General features: G+C 37.4%; 1 protein-coding gene across 2 annotated transcripts in view; it reads right to left on the reverse strand.

The window, feature by feature from the left end:
• Positions 1–16,682, reverse strand: part of PHC3 (polyhomeotic homolog 3) — a 68,115-nt gene extending 51,433 nt beyond the window's left edge. For both annotated transcript variants that reach the window (XM_090273683.1, XM_090273675.1), the window contains exons 1-4: positions 16,659–16,682; positions 14,057–14,222; positions 10,478–10,633; positions 9,322–9,399 (exon numbers count right to left, since the gene is read on the reverse strand). In XM_090273683.1, the coding sequence (XP_090129809.1) occupies positions 9,322–9,399; positions 10,478–10,633; positions 14,057–14,222; positions 16,659–16,672 (414 nt within the window). In that variant the 5' untranslated portion in view covers positions 16,673–16,682. The remainder of the gene's footprint in view (positions 1–9,321; positions 9,400–10,477; positions 10,634–14,056; positions 14,223–16,658) is intronic.
• Positions 16,683–18,011: the final 1,329 nt, after the last annotated feature.

Below are 18,011 nucleotides of genomic sequence, written 5' to 3' on the forward strand. Positions count from 1 at the left end.
CCTCCCTTCCTCTCTCTCTAAAAATAAACACATAACATCTTTTTTAAAATTATTAATAAAACCCCAAAACATAATCTTTTTCTACATCACTCTACAAATAGGCATTTTGGATAAAGCCTTGTTCCACAGATAATCACTTAGCAGTGTTAAACTGAAGCCAGGTTTTCTGACATGTATTTTGGCACTCAAGGAGCTTTCCTGTACTTTGAAAGCATCTTAATTCAGGTCACTCTGCAGTAATAATGCATTGGCACTTTTTTCAGTCAGTGATGTGGGGAAGGGAGAGAAGGAGGAAGAGAGAAGCTAACCACTCTAGAAAGTACAGACCACACACTCTTTAAACAAAAACATAATAAGTCTTTTAAATGCCTGAGAGTCCTCTTTAAGGAAGTATAACACAAAGTACAGATGGATGCTTTACTTTTTCTTAAAAAAGAAAAAAAGGAAGTAAGAAAACTAAATAGTTACTTCCTAAACACCTGCATTGTATTCCACTTTGTCTAAGTTGTGAGTTCGAAGAACAAATATCGTATTTATTTTTAAGTTCCATATAGAAAATAACATGTTAGGCAGTGTGTACTAATGAATGCCCAACCCATGAGAATAAGTAGATCACACCCACCTCTGCAAGAAGTCCATTTTCACAGCTAGCCTGACTAAAAGAAACTTCCTTTCCTTTCCACAACTGACCTTAACAGTTTCCATTATTTTCTCTGTCAATTACATCCCAACACTCCTAAATTCCTTTTACTTTAAAACCTTGGCCTATCCCGGCACTTCATATCTCACACATAGCCCCACACTTCATGGAGGAACTTACTGCTTAAGCCCTATCACTACAGGCTCTCCTCCCACAGGCATCATTCCAAGACCCAAAAGAGAAAACCGAGTCTGCTAATAAAGCTATTTAACTCCCAGCGTCCCCAAAAGGAGATTACAGAGGGCCTCTGGCCCAAAGTGCTCTCTAAAGCCAAAGCCCACTTGAGAGCCACTGCTGCCATTGACAGATAAGGATCAATTGAGAATATCTGCAGAGAGACACAGCACATAGATGTTAAAAGAGTAATATATCCCTACGGAATGAAAGTATCTTAAGGAACCACTATTAAATGAAAGAACTGCAGAATAACATGTAGAGTATAATCTTACGTAATTACATATGTGTGTGTGTGTGTGTGTGTGTGTGTTTGTACCCATCTGTCCAGCATATACATGCTATACACTACTTGCCTGTTAGTCACTTAGTAGCAGTCTCAGCTATCAGATCAACTGTCACAGTACTGAAGTGCTTGTGTTCAAATAACCCTTATTTTACTTAAAAATGGCCCCAAAGCCATTCACATAACTTTTGCTACAGTGTATTCTTATCCTTGTTCTATTTTATTAGTAGTTATTGTTGTTAATCTCTTACTGTATCTAATTTATAAATTAAACTTTATCATACATAGGCATGCATAAGAAAAAACATAACATATATCTATATGCGGTTCTGTACTATCCTTAGTTTCAAGTTTCTACTGGATACGTCTTGGAACATATCCCTTGCAGAAAAGGGGGGACTACTGTACTCATAAAACTGTGTATTATTAATTTGATATAGATACATATACACAAATACATAAGGTCTGTCCAGAAGGTATCCGGCCATGCAATATGAAAAATAAGACATTTATTGAAGAAGATACAAGATATAAGAAACACTGTACATAGGACAATGATGCCTCAGTTCCCTTCTAAGTAGGCACCATGGGACCTCACACAGTTCTCCCAGTCTCCATCAGCTGTCCTGTCATGTTTTCCTGAATTTCATGAACGGTCTGAAATCTCTTCCCTTTCATAGGCGATTTTAGTTTTGGGAAAAGCATACCTTCAATTCTAAACCTGCCAAAGATATATCTTTTCCTATTGTCACCACCACTGCTATTCCTAAATGCAAATACAGAAATTCTAATGAGCCTTCCCACTAAGGAAAAAAGTTTACTGGGGGGCAGACTTATTTTCAGAGCAGTGAAAAACTGCATCAGATTAATCTACATAATCATTCACCCTTAAACATGAGCAGGAACCTTATATAAGCATTTTAAGAAAAAACTGCTTTCTCTTTTAAGAGAAAAAACAGCAGTATGGAAAAAAAAAAAAAAGAACAAGGCAGTTTCTAAGGAAAATAAATTCAGAAAACAGGAAAAGGGTGTTTTAAAATCTGGTTAGTATCATAACAGAAATACAAAATATTTTATCCATCACAAAAAGGTGAAGAGATTAGGAAGTACAAACTGGTAGTTACAGCACAGGGAATATAGTCACTAATATTATAATAACTGTGTATGGTGCAGGTGGGTACTGGAAATATTGGGGGAAACACTTTGTATAGAATTGTCTAACCAGTATGCAGTAAACCTGAAACTAATGCAAAATAATATTGAATGTAAGCTATAATTAAAAATAGACTAAAATATTTTCTCCATCATAGAAACACAGGATACTATGAAAAAAAGAATAAGAAAATGCTCTTAGAAATACAATGGTTAAACTAAAAATGCTTTAAACATGAAAGGAAAAGGTTTTTTAAAAAGTCAAGGAAATAACCCACAATAGAGTGAAAAGACAAAAACAGAAAATGAGTAAAAAGCTAAAAGAAATAAAAGATCAATCCAGAAAGATCAACATTCAATTAGGGAGCTCCAGAAAGAGAAAATAGAAAACAAAAGTTTTTAAACTTTTTTAGTTACACACACATGAACATTAAACACCTAGTTTTCACACTAAGAGGATTCCAATAAGTGTCCTGACATCTAGATATATCCTCAGAAACTCCAAAAAAAAAAAACTAAAGAAAACAGGCAAGCCAGAAGACTGAAGAGAGAAAGAACCAATTATCCCAGAGAATGATAATGAGACTTAACATCAGACTTTTCTTCAGCAATACTAAAATTTTGAAAACAATGGACTTGCTTTCAAACTTCCTAAGAAAAATTATTTTCTATGTTGAACTTATAAAAATACAATTATTTAAAAAATTGTGGGGAGGGAATTTTCAGGCCTATAAGGATTCCAAGATTGTCTTCCATGTATCTTTTACATGGAGTTATATCATAAGATACTCCAGTAAAATAAAACTCATATCACAGTGTCCTTTAACTGTTTATATTTCTGTACCCTGTAATCTACTGTTCCCTAAAATCTTTGTTCACTTAAACAGGAAATAAAGTTTGGGAAGCCCAAATCAAGTTGCCAACCAATTTAGTTCCTGGTGAAAAGATTCCTGCTGGATTGCAGATGGCCACCTTCTCTCCAACAGCTTTCTAACTCATCCCAAGCAAAAACCAATGGTTTTATAATCTCCTCATGAACTGGATTACGATTATGTCTCTAATAGCATCTCTAAATCACACTCCCACTCTCTCATTCCACCCCAGCCACACTGCCCTCCTTCCAGTTCATTGAGCACATCTGCCTCTCTCACCCTCCTTCAAATACCATTTTTATTAGTAATGCTTTTTCTGACCATGCTAGTTAAAAACAGCAAATTCACCCATCCCATTCCTTTTCCTTGCTTTATTTTTCTCTATAGCACTTACCACCAACATTTTATATACTAATTTACTATCTGTCTATTCCTAGCTACATAAAGACAGAGATTTTGTCTGTTGTGTTGCTGCTTTCCCAGTACCTAGAAGGGTGTCTGGCACATATTAAGTGCTCAATAAATACTTGTAGAAACAATACTCATGTAAGAATGTATAAATGAAGTCACAAAATTAACTGGGTTTCAAAAGCTCATGTTGTTTAGCACCATAACTAGAAAGCTATCAAAAGTAAGGTTTTTCCCTTTTGAAAGAAAAGTACAGTAACTTAAAGTCAAGACATCTGGGATTAATGTAAACTTCAGGACCAAAAAAACAATGAAAGAGAAAGGGAATGAGATATAAACAGCCCTTGAATCATCTAGGGACTTATGATTGCAGTTTCCAGACATATAATCCTTTCCAGCTGAAAATGCCCAAAGACACGGAAGAAAAAGTATATAAAGGATGGTACTTCATTTACATAAAAATAAAATTACCCATAGGCCTATCTATTTACATTTATGTATAGCAACACACAAGAATAAGATAGGAAAGCTTCACAAAAAACTTTGTCAGAGGAAAGGAATTATTGAAGGGAGAGTATCACTTTCACTCTATACATTTGTATTAGACAATGAGAGTACATTCATATTTTATTTAGACAATATAAAAATAAAATAAAGGTCTTCAACTTCCTCAGAGATAACCACTGATTAACAGTTGGTGTATTATAAGTTTTCTTCCTGCATAATCAGATATATAGCTATAACTTAAAAAAAATAAGTTAAATGACAGGAATTCTATTTCCAGAAAGATGGAATAGACATACATTTCCCTATTCCTCCCCCCAAGTATTACGAAAAACCCTGGATGTTACATGTAAAATAAACATGTGGAGAAAAGCAGACTGGCTAGAGACCTCAAGACCCAGCAAACGGTGTGGGTATAAGCTCCCTGGATTTCCTTTTTGTCTGATATAACCCAGACTTGGAGCTAAAGAAGTTGGTAACACAGAGACACCAATGGATGCAGACAAAAAGAAGGCTTAATGGAAGTCTGCTCTTTGTAGCCAAAGGACCAGGAAAGGTACAGCCTAGCAACACATAAAACCTAAAGAAAAGAATTGCTCTACTTCAGCTAAACACCACAGAAAACATCATAGCCCCACCCACACTCATACTAACAAAGACCTAGACTGCCACCTTCACCCGGCTGTAATGAGGCACCCCAAAACCCCCAGGCCCTCCCAAGGGTTAGTGCCCGAGGTCAAGTAGAGAGCCAGGACTTTCATCCCATCCAGGCAATAACAGACCACCCCCACCAACCCACCTGATCCTTGCAGAATCAGTGGAGACCACATGAGCAACAGTAAAGGGCAATCCTATCTATCCCTGCCAGCCAGGATTCTCTCCCCCACTCAGCAAATATAAGGAGCACCACCTCAGGTGTCAATGGAGACTAAATGGGGAACTGGACTTCTACCGCCATATGGCAGTAAAAAGGTGGCACATGCTCCCTTTCAGAAGCCAGCCAAAACAGAAAGTTTAAATAAGATCCATAGTGTTATAATACTGAAAATGTCCAGGTTGCAGTCAAAAATCATCCATCATTCTAAAAACCAGAAAGACCTCTCAAGCTGAATGAAAAACAATGAATAAATGCCAACACCAAAATAAAGAGATTATAATTATCTGACAAAAATTTTAAAGCAATCATCTTTGAATAAGCAGTTCTGAGCCTGCTTGAAACAAATGAAAAATATACTCTCAGCAAAGAAATAGAAGTTGTAAAGACCTAAATGGAAAGTTTAGGATTGAAAGAGAAATAGAATAACTTAAATAGATAAGTCAAATGAGACCATACTATACATTCTTGTTTTCAACTTAATACCTAATGAAAATCTTAGTCTCTTTGTAAATACACAAAGAGCATTTTCAGTAACTATAATATTTCATTGTATAAATTAACTGTCATTTAATTAATCCTCAATTAATTTATAGTTTATAATCTCTTTTATAAACCATGCATATTGACATAATTATCTAGTGAATTATCTACTAATAGTGAATGTGTCTACCTACTTACTTTCTCACGTCTTTTCTAACAATGGGTATTGTCTCAATGTTTTTCTTTGTTTTCTAGTTTCAGAAGTGAAAACAGTCCCTTTTTGTTTTTACATACATTTCTTTATTACAAATAAATACATTTTCATGTGTTTAAAAGCCAAAAATAGCCCTGGCTTGTGTGGTTCAGTGGATTGAGCATCAGTCTATTAACCAAAAGATCACTGATTCAATTTCCAGTCAAGGCACATGCCTGGGTTGCAAGCCAGGTCCCCAGTTGCAGGCATTGATGTTTCACTCCCTCTCTTTCTCTCTCCCTCCCCACTCTCTAAATAAAATCTTGAAAGAAAGGAAGGAAGGAAGAAAAAAAAAGCTAAAAATAGTCTTTCTTTTAAAAATTACCAATGCACGTCTTTTGTGAATTCTCACTGTTTATCTTACTGATATAAAAGAGCCCTTGGTAATTCACAAATATAAGCTGGTTGATAAATATAGTTTAAATATATTTTCAATCATTTTGGGGATTTTTAACTTTGCTGATGCCTTTTTTTGAAGAGGTTTTTCATTTGTTTAGATTTCATTTTAGCAAATCAAATTTAACTAAAACTTAGTCCCAATTCAATCAAAGTACAAAGACATCTAAAGGCTCAGTTCCAACTAATTTTAGAGCCAATCAATCACAAAATCATGATGAGTCTAGAATTAGTCTTTCTATTCTAATAAGGGGAAAGAAGAGGATATTGGCACTCACTAATTACTTATACATACAATTAACAATAGATTTCTCCATATACATAGTTTCCCCAAGTGATAGCACTGGATTTTGACTCCATTTTTTATTTTTATCCTCACCTGAGAACATATTTTTTCATTCCTTTTTTAGAGAGAGAGAAACATTGATGCAAGAAAGAAACATTGATTGGTTGCCTTCTGGTATGCATCCCAACTGGGGATCAAACCCACAACCTCGGTATGTGCCCTGACCAGGAATCTAACCCACAACCTTTTGGTCTATAGAACAACACTCCAACCAACTGAGTCAGGGCACATACCCAGGTTGTGGGTTTGATCCCCAGTTGGGATGCATACCAGAAGGCAACCACTGGCCAGGGTGACTCCTTTTCAAATATGTATAATTTTTCATTGCCCCATTGGGATCCCACTCCTACTCTAAACCCCAACCTATTTGGCTGGTAATTTTTTTCCACTGGAGGCTGGACCATTTCCCATGGCTTTCGCTGTTATCTGGAGACCTATCTCAAAATAACCAAAACTCGGAGAACTACTAGACTGTCACCTGACGGATCATTATGGTTACTAGCTAAGATTTGCTACCATGCTCTGCCCCTCTTTTAGAGCTTGACCTAAATTTTTTCTAAGCAACCTTGGGTATCATAATTTGAACTGCAAGTCAACGCACTTGAGCTACTGCTCAGCTGGGATAGAAAATAAAATAAATATGGCTCTGGCCAGTGTGACTCAGCTGATTGGAGTGTCATCCTGTACACCACAAGGCTGTGAGTTCAATTCCCGGTCAGGGCACATACCCAGGTTGCAAGTTTGATTCCCCGTTGGGGTGTGTACAGAAGGCAACCAATCGATGTTTCTTTCACTGATATCTCTCTCTCCCTGCCCACCCCCTCCCTAAAAGCAATGAAAAAATGTCCTTTGGTGAGAATTTTTTTTGAAAAGAAAGAAAATAAAACAAATGTGATGTATTATTCCTTTCTTTATCCATTTTCCCTACTTATTTACTTCTTTTCCCTATCAGCCACTCCAGGACCTGGCATACTTCATCACACAAGGCTGCCAGATTTATGGTAAGTAGCACTAACAATGACATAAAAATTAAGCACAATCACTCGAACTGTAATTTCTGTGCAAGTCACATACCTAAAACCATAAGGAGAGAAGAGTAGTTTTAAAAGGATATCTTTTAATAACGTGAAGGGAAAAAATTTAAAAACATATCTCTATGTTATCTAATGTTATCCTAGAATTTCACAGAATAAAGAATTTATCTACAATGTTTTTAACTATCCCACAATATGTTTGCTAGTCCTTTCCTTAACTACCGATGTATTAATTAAAGACATATCTGACATCAATAACCATAACTATAGTATTACTGCTTAGGGCCAGATTACATTACTCAGATTTTTTATTTTCTTTAATCTAACACTTTTAAGTCATAAGTAATTTCTTTTTTAATTAATTGTCTTTATGTTCCAGGTTACTTCCCTTAGCTAAAGAAGTATAACACAAGTTCATCTTCAATTCCTTAAAATCTACAAACTATACTCTGCTGGAATTAATTTTACAATGCATCAAAGTATTACCACACTGGATCAGGAAAATATAGCTGGAAAGGATATTATAAGGTTAACCCAATGGTTCTCAACCAGGGGCAATTTTGCCCCCAGAAAACATTAGACAGTACCTAGAGACATTTTTGGCTGTCACAATGGAAGATGAAGGAGGGCCACCGTCTACTGGTACATAAGTGGAGAGAAGCTAGGAATGCTGCTAAACATTCTGTAATGCACAAGACAGCCCCCAAAACAAAGAATTATCTGGTCCAGCCCCGGCCGGGTGGTTCAGTTGGTTAGAGCACAGTCCCCATATGCCAAGATTGCAAATTCGACCCCCCATCAGAGTATATATAAAAATCAACCAATGAATGCATTAATAAGTGGAACACCAAATTGATCTCTCTCTTTCCTCCCTCCCTCCTTTCCTCTCCCTGAAATCAATGAATAAAAAAAAAAAAAAGAATGATCTGGCCCAAAATATCTATAATGATGAGGCTGACAAAGAACAACTACGAAATTTCAATATTCACTACACTGTATCAATGTTAACTTTCCTGAATGTGATTATTTTCATGCCACTTTGTAAAAGAATAACTTTGTTCCTAGTATTGTAAATACATTATCACAATATTTAGGAGTAAAGGAACATGTCTCAACTTACCCACAAATGGTTCAGAAAAAAGATAGTATGTAAATACATAGAGAGAAAAATGAATGATAAAGCAATGAGCCAAAATGTTAACAACCGGTGAATTGGAGTAAGTTGTTTTTTATTCTTGCAATTTGAAATTATATCAAAATAAAAGTTAAACAAGTATTACCATACCTGTAAATTTCTTTTAACCAGGAAACTTTGTACAATTTCCCAGTATATTATATGTGCAATAGAGCAAATTAGCTTTCTTTTATTCTTTTCTCAAAATAAATTGCACTATTGAGTGGATACTTATTTGACCCAGATAACTCAAGTAAGCATAAGCTGAAAAGGATAATTTCTAAAATGTGAATTTCACAGAAAAAGCTAGAAACATTTAGATGTCTACCAAGGATATGACACTCCACAGCATAAACAGTAAATGCACAGCCTCATACCCCTGCATTGTATGTTTCAGGCTTTGCTATGCATTTAAAACCACAACAGATCTGAATGCAATCAGTGGGAAAACATGTATAACAAGTAATACAAAAATACTTTTAAGACTCAGATTTTCAGAAGTTTGACATTAGTTCTGTGTTCTTACACCTTATCATTCTTATTTCTAGGTATTTGTTACTTAAATAGTATTTCAATAAACATACAGTTAACAGCTTTGCAAATATTACTTTTGGAAAGCAATAAACAAAATTTTTAAACCCAGGAAATAAACTTAGGGCACTTACAGATGTCTGGGACATACTTGACTGTTGTGTGACACTTCCTGTGGGGGATGTAGATGGTCTTCCACTGGACAAACTTGCCTAAAATAATAAAAGCCTTATAATATGTCTATAAAACCTGAAGTTAAAAACACTCTGGTGCCAGGATACCACAAAACCACAATAAAAGTCAAAATGTCTATGTATGAACCAATTCATTACACAGTCAACACAGATTAAGCTTCGGCCAAACAGATTAAGGAAAAAAAAAGAAGCTGAATGGTCGAAACAGAGGACCCAGAGGCTAATCTTATTTTAATAGCTGCACTCATTGTCAGTTTTACTCTACAGGCCCCTTGTCTTCTTTGAAGTGGAATCACCACTCCAACATTACGAAAAAGAAACTGAATCTATATCAAGTGCCAGTGGGTTTCAATTTCCTAACTGATATCATGAACATGATGTTATTCAAAATTACACTTCCAAGAAAAAGCACCAGCTGGGGAGGTGTTTACAATACCTTTTTCAGGTTCAGTCAACTGAGATCCTCCTCTAGTAAGATTTAAGATTAAACCTCACATATAGTTTTTTTTAAATAAATAAAATAATGAAAATCTTTTTCAAAACACAAGCATTTAACCATTAAATCATCCTGTTATCAGTAGGAATAGCATGATTACATTTTAGAAAGGTGAGTGTGCATATCTTTAAATAGAAAATTTCTGGAGGGATACATATTAAACTGGTATGGTGACCACATCTGAAGACTGGGAAACAGCAGCGGGTGTAGGAAAGGAATACTTCTACTTTACCTGTTATAAACAACTTTATACTGTTCAATTTTTTAAGTAAGTGTAAATTATATGCATACTGAAAAAAAGCCTCTTTTTGTTAAAATGTAAATACAATTCATGTACCCCTAAGTATTCACTGTTGTCCCCAGAATTTTACACACAAAATCATGACACTAACAGATAAAAAGGTAGCAACACAGCAACACATAAAACATACCCATTATTTTTTTTAATTAACTTTCATTGGCAGCTTATTATATCTCTTTAAGAAAAAATTATCACGAAACATCTGTGGACTCTGAGATAATACCCAACTAACTTATTTTCTGAAATTATCTGCAAATAACGTCACCTTTGGCCTCATACTTCATTTATTTCGGTCTCACCTGAACGGCTGCGAGGCTCTGCAGCTGGGAGCTGCTGAGGTGCTGCTGCTGGAGGGCTGCCGTGTGCAGCATTAAGTGCTGCTGCTGAGCCGCATACATCTGCTGCAGGTACTGAGCAGCCGAGCTGGGGGGGCGATGCAATGCCTGTTGAATTACCTGTGATAAGTCAAGTGAACCAATATCAAACCATAATCTTAACCATAAAGTATTAAAAAAGTAACAGTTGAAAATTTCACTACTTTAATATTCGATGTCTTCAAGCTTATTTACATAGTTCTCTCCTAACTATATAAGACTAGGATTGTACAAATTAACTCTGTACAAATTAAAATTACCCAGTATAGTCAATTCACAAAAGAAAAAAGGGCCCAACAAGCATATGAAAAGATCTTCAATCTCATTAGTAAACAAAATTTACAAATTAAAACAAATAACTATTTTAGAGTTTTCAGATGGAAAAAGATTTAAAAGGATACTATTACTAACTGAAAAAACAGATACTCCCATAAATGTTCGAAAGAATGTAAACTGGTATGAGTTTTGAATAAAAGTTGATAGAATTCAGGGCTTAGCTGTAGAGAAGAAAATGTATAACCCTGCAGCCATTACAAATAGTAATGCAGACCAGTGCGTTCCAATATAGTAGCCACTAGCCACATGTGTCTCTTGAGCACGTGACTAGTGCAACTAAGGAACTGAGTTTTAAATTTTACTGATTTTAAATATAAATCGCTCCATACAGCTAGTAGGTACTGTATTGAACAGCACACATATATCTATATTAACAAAAAGAATCCCCAAATATAACATAAGGTGAAAAAAGCAGGTTACTAAATAGCATACAGAGTAAATGCCTTTTTTATATTAAAAAATTGAAAGAATATTCAGGAAAACATTAAAAGACTATTGTTGCGTAACTGGATTAGAGGTGATTTTTACCCTCATTTGCACTTTTATTTAAATGTCTGAAATAACCTAGAATGAGTAGGTATGATACTAATAATCACAAAATTATAAAGCAATTTATCTTTAAAAAATTACTAATTACTATTTCAAATGTAAATTTTCAAACATTTAAAATTTTTTTAAATGTCTGATTTCTTGTTTCAATTGTCTCTACATATTGTAGAATAAAACTATTCTAACTAAAAAAAAAAAAAAATTTCTGAAAAAGAGTTACTATGAATACTTAGTAGGAAAATATAAAATCTGAGCCTGAGAGATAAATGTAGAGAAGTAAAGCATTCTAATAACAGGAAAAGTCAAATATTCTAGTAACAGAGAAAAATCCTTTATCTGTACAAACCAGTAAGTCAGCCTATGCCAGTCCTTTGCAAGCACACCCAAATTCACATCATGCCCACGGTGACTCTGACACCACACAGAACCCTAACAGCAGCATCGGGCCAGAGGTTTCAAAGAACTAATGGAGTAATGAAGCCACATCCCACAGCTTTAGGGTCTAAATCAGGACACCATGAACCACAAAGCCACGAATCTCTTTATCCAAATTCCAATGAAGCCTACTTCCTGGTGGTGTTTACTTTCACGTGTTCTTATCTCATCTCTCCAACTACAGATTTCTATACCTGCTACAGACTCCTGGAACAAAGTCAATGTAGGCTTTTGACCCCTAGTTACAGGGGACTATAGACCAGCATTGAGTAATTTAGAATTATTACAGTATGTCTTTTGGTCAGGTAATCTATATATGTTCTTCTAATTCCATAACAAATGAGTAATCTGTTTGACAGATACTTTTGTCAGAGTACAGTAATTTTCCTATTGTCAGCGTAGTCTTTCATTACCATTCAATACTATATTCATGGGAGAGAGACTTTTTAAATACAAGTTAAAGATACAGCACATTGTTCTTACTTTGTTCCTCTAAAGGAACAAGAAGGATAAAGAACATTCACAGGACTGAAAAAGAAAACTGGAAAGTATTAAAGAACTATTCAGGTAGTTCAATAAATACTGACTTGACTGTATTTTAGGGGAAGCAATTCTATGATATCATAAAACTAGTTAGTGCTATTTGTGAGATATATCTCTATCTCTATATCTCCAGTAACAATTTAAAATTGAAGTATAGCTGACATACAATAATATATTACTTTCAGGTGTACAACGTCGTGATTCAACATCTATATACCTTACAAAGTGATCACCACTACAAGTCTAGTTATCTGCCATCACCATACAAAGATCATGATATTATCAACTCTTTTCCCTCTGCTGTATATAACACTATTTTTATTAACACATCCAGCTTAGGTAAAAACTAGAAAACAAAATGGCATGTTAAAGTATCACATCATCTGTATGTTAAAAGACCTAAATACTCTTCCCTATATCCCTTGCCTCACAGAAAGATGAAGAACATTAAAAACACATTCTGCATTGCAATTTGAATTTTTTAACTGACTGGGTCTCCAACAATTCTGATTCCATCTATGATAACTTCAGAATCCTAAACCACACAACAACTAAATAACCACTATACTTGGATATCCACTCTAGAAAAATGAACAGGGAGAGGACTGTACTGTAAAGTTATTTTCTGGGTATAATACAATTATAGGGATTGTAGAGAGAATAAGTAGGTATGGAAAAAATAAGATCTCACGAAGTAGTTAAGGGCACACCTCTAAAATCAGAGAACCTACTAGCTTTGTGAGTTTAGGAGTTATTTAACCTACTTAAAACATCAGTTCTCCCATTTGTAAAATGGAGATAATAATAGTATCTAATAGTCCATGCAAAACATTTATCAAATGCTTGGCCCGTAACAACTGTTCAATAAATGTTATTATTACTTACTACATTTAATACATCCACACAATCCTAGGTGCTTCCTTTAATCCTCATAACAACTAATGAAGTAGGTGGTCTCATCCTCATTTTACAGTTTCCTTAGGCTATTATGCCTCCCACAAAAGACCACATAGCTACTAATGAAAAAGAAAGTGGAATTCAAAGAGCATATCAGAGTGCAATGTCCATGCCCTTTTTTATGCAATACCATATTGCCTCAACTTGCATTATTATAAAGGTTAACCAAGTAAACTTAATTTTCTCAACTAAGTGAAGAACCTAACATTTTTCCTAGTTAAATATTCCTTTTCACCTCTGCCGCTAAGGGCTATAGAATTAATCCTTCTACTTATGGATTTTAGACCACTTAGTTTTAAAATGAACCTCTTAACACATCTACAGACCTCAATAGATCTCCCTAAATCTGTATTATGGGTTCAAATATAAAATAGCCCAAGAAAACTTAGAGCCATTCTGCATATTAGGGCTAGATGAGTATCTCCACACTGAAGCAGCTGCTAAAGACCTCCCAATTATAATTTTCCTGACATATTTTATAAGCCACACTCGGACAAGTATAAGCCCTCTCAATAGAATGACTATTACATAACTTCTTGACTGCTTCAAACATTAACAATTCCAACTGTACTTATTTAGAGGATATCATATAATTCATTGGCTATGAAACAAGAGATTCATCTAGCTTAAGCAAAAGCAATGACATCCTAAGTCTTAGCCTACCCATCATTATAACTGAAGTACCTGTACAGCATGTCGGTCTGATCCACTGTAGACAGAGATCTGTGGCTGCTGCATTCGAGAGGAGGAAGTGGTGATGGTCGTGGTGGTGGTGCTACTGGTTGTTGTTGACCCAGATGATGTTCCAGGGTTTGGTTCACTATCCATAGCTGTACTGTGGTCCTTAAATCTGGCAGATAACACAGAGGGTTTGTACTGGCAAAAGCATTATCTTATGGGTTTTAAGGAATACTTAAAGAAATAATAAGAAATAATAAACAGTCTAAGTTTCTAAGAAGGCCCTCAAAACAGTGATAGCACAGTTACCATAAGCACTTAGAAAAAGTACTTCACAAATATATAGCATATTTAATACTTAATGCCAACTAAATCTGATTCAGGATATGAAACTCAGGTGAAGTCTGGACTAGTTTATCTTTTTATTATTGAAAGAAGATGAGTGTCTTGAAACCAAAACCAGTGATGAGTGAATACTAAATGACCTAGGAAACTAAATACTCAAGCAACATCTGAGTACTTTAAAATATATACTTGTATGTTTATATTATTTTGACTACGCTAATTATAAGTCAAAGTCACTCTTATCTATATATTAAAATAGGGTGCCTAAGGGCTTGTGATAATTAGCTTAGTTTTTGGCTACCATTTATATTTGCTTTAAAAATAAGTTATCTTAGAAAATAAGGTAATAAATATTTTTTAAAACCACACTGGCTTTTTCCCTTGCCCTTGTTAGTTTACAATACTGTCCTTACTACAGCTAATAAGTAGGATGACTTATACCTATAAGCAGATTACTCTGCATAGAGAAGAAGCTGACAACAATTTCTCCACTTCCTTACCAAAAATTCTTTTTCACAAAGAATTGTCCCAAATTTTGAAAACAGCATAAGTATGTCTTTCCTCAGGTATGTACAGTAAAGTATATTTTTGTACAAGGCTGTGTGATGTTTTTCCCTCTATATACAAACTCACTTCACTGCTGTATAAAATTCCACTACATATGGAATTTTTATCTGAATAAATTCTAATATTTTAAGTCAATTCCGAGGGCCTCACTATTGATAGAAACTAGAAGTACAAATAGTGTTTGCGTACGGTGATAAATGTGCCACAATGGTGAAAAGCACACAAGAATACACTGGTTTTACCGGTCTTTTCTTCCGAGAAACAGAATCTGGCCCACCTCACATCAGCAGCGTGGACAAGAATGTAACAAGAACACTTTCTATTTCACGAAAAGATACTAATTGTGACACATACGCCATTCCCATATTGTGTCCTTTTAGGTAAAAGTTTTCTTTGTTCTTTATATCATTTATATAAATTATATTTATATGCTCTTCAGGGAATCAAATACTTTTTAAAAATCTCTCTTGAGTAAGTGGTGAAAGGGAAAAAGTGGGGCACAAAAGCTGACTACACTTACGTTTTTGATTAAAAAATGACTCATACATCTTTACACTTATGTTGTTTTTTAAATAGTTTTTCAAACCGCCTTCCAATCATCAAATCACAGCATCTTATGATAACTGTTCAACATCACAGAGATTTATTGGTAGACAAGGTAAACTTTTCATAAACCACTGGCTGTCATAACACTTCTGAACCTCGTACCAGTGATACCAAAAAGCCAAATTAAATTCTGTCCCTTTAGAGAGCTATTCCACTCAACCATACCCTCAAACCCAACTAGAATAAGCAGTTCAGTAACTAACCAAAAATGGTCACAGAGAATCCAAACTGTAGGCACAATTCTAAACATCGGTGAGTGGAACCGGCCAAACCACTGAAATGCATTTGGAGACCTGGCACAAAAGAACAATTTTTGTAACTCCGCCGTCCATGCATAGTAATGCCTGCAAAACACAGCCGGCGGTCCTGGTGCACAAGAGGCCTACCAGTCAATACTAAGTTTGCGTCGCTAACTAAGCATACCATCACACCACCACACAAGAATGTGGCCCTCGGGGGACGCGTCGACACTGCAGCCAGAGACCGGAGGGAAAGACCTTCCCTTCCCAGGGGGTTTTCCACCTGGCCAGCCCCATGGAAACCCCCGCCACTATAAGGCCAGCGCGGGGACACCTACTCCACGCCTCCTGGGGGAGACGGGGGGCAGTGAGCAGCCCCACGTCTGGGGTTCTGCCACAGAGGAGTGGGGTGGCGTTGGAGCAAGAAAGAGGGGAGCGAGAAGGAGGCCTGACAGTGCCCGCCCAGCCACAGCCAGCCCCCGCGGGCCCCGGACTGACAAGGTGGCCCGCGGGGCCCACTTGCAAGGATGACAGTGCCCGAGAGGCCCACAGGAGTTCATCCCTCGAAAGACCCCAGTTGCCGGGGTCGTAGGGGCGACCCTGGGCGTAGTGCCTCGCTGATCCGGGACTAATCGGCAAAAGGGGCACTCCCGCCTGGAGGTAACTGGACCCTTACAGGTCGCCTCCGCCTCCCCCAGCAAGGGCCAAGCGGGCTCTTCAATGATAAGGGACCTCAGGTCTTCCTTTCCCCGCACTGCCCGCGAAAGAACCCTGAGCTTTCCCCATGGGGAACATGTCGCCGCCCCCACTCGCCCCCCGGTTACGACATCAGTCACCAGCAAGTCACTCACTCCGCTTCCGCCATCTTCTCTCCTCCATCACTAACACAGGGTGCGCATGCGCCCCCCACCCCCCGCCAGCGCAGCGGGCGGAGGGGCGGGGTCGACCCAGCCCTGGGCCTCTGGGGTCACGTGGGGTCGTTGGCTCCCAAGCAACCTCTCCAAACTCAGGCCCTGCTCCCTCCGGAATTTACCAGGTTTCCCTTGTTTGGATACCAAAATGCCTTACCTCCAACTCCTGGCTTTCTGTTGCCTGGGGTCTTCTTCCTCTTAGAGAGGGGTCTGTAACCAAAATAAGAAAAGTTCTGCATCGACTGTTAAGAATTTGAAGAATATATAAAGTATTCCAAAGCCTATGGAAACTGCAAAGAGTGAGATGAAAGAAAATACCAGGATTGGATGCTAAGGTCTCACAGGGAAAGGAAATGCCTTCGTGGCTGCGAGGCATGGGAGTTTGGGAGTCGGAACGAACAGCTTCTCTCTCTCAAAGATAGTGTTCAGGATGCTGGTTAAGGATTCATCCTGATTCTCCTATGTCTTCAACATGAATATACTGAGCGCTTAGTAGGGGTTGCAAACTAGAACACCACAGGGAAGAAGCAGGAATGGCCTCGAGTTTGCTAATGTGGTTTATTGATAGATATAGATATTTAGATACTGACATAGATATCGTCGTCGTCGGCAGCCGTCCGTCTCGAGAGACGATGGTGTAGCTTCTTAAGAGTCTATCTGCACCGCCGAGAATGGCTGTGCAGTCCGACTCGGGAGTGACATGGTAGTATCTGTCTCCTCCCGTGTTGAATCGACATCTTGCGATGACGCTGAAGCTACAGAGCCTGGGCAGGGTGATATGGAGGGTCTGCTGTTGCCCATGCAGCAGACCCCCCCTCTCTTCGCAGCTGAAGGATCCAAGGGAAAGACGGAGTCAATACAGCTTGGCTTCAGGTGCGCCGCAGGAGTTGCCGGTGTTGACTACAACGTCAAACCGCCTTAGGGACTCCGGCTCCGGATTTTCTGTCGGGGTTTACTCCCTTAGCCTTTCCCCTGAAGAGGTATGCCGCAAGGCAGCGGAGGTTTTTTGGAGTCAGAGTTTTCCTTCTCTGATGTACCCTGACTGGAAGATCGAACCAGCGACACTTAGCTCGCAGGCCGACGCTCAATCCACTGAGCTAAACCAGCCAGGGCAAACTGACATAGATATAGATATATAGTAATTACCGTGAGGCAGGAAGAGACATAAAAATGAATATAAAAAGTCCCTTTCTTCCAGGAACAGCCAGATGGAAGAGACTCATTTAGCAAAATATGTGGGAAGGGGTGCAAAGCTTCCACACCCTCTCCAGGGACGGTCACTCTCCCACCACC

Source organism: Furipterus horrens, unplaced genomic scaffold (genome assembly GCF_987537825.1).
Source record: "Furipterus horrens unplaced genomic scaffold, mFurHor1.1.pri manual_scaffold_1, whole genome shotgun sequence".
Taxonomy (NCBI): domain Eukaryota; kingdom Metazoa; phylum Chordata; class Mammalia; order Chiroptera; family Furipteridae; genus Furipterus; species Furipterus horrens.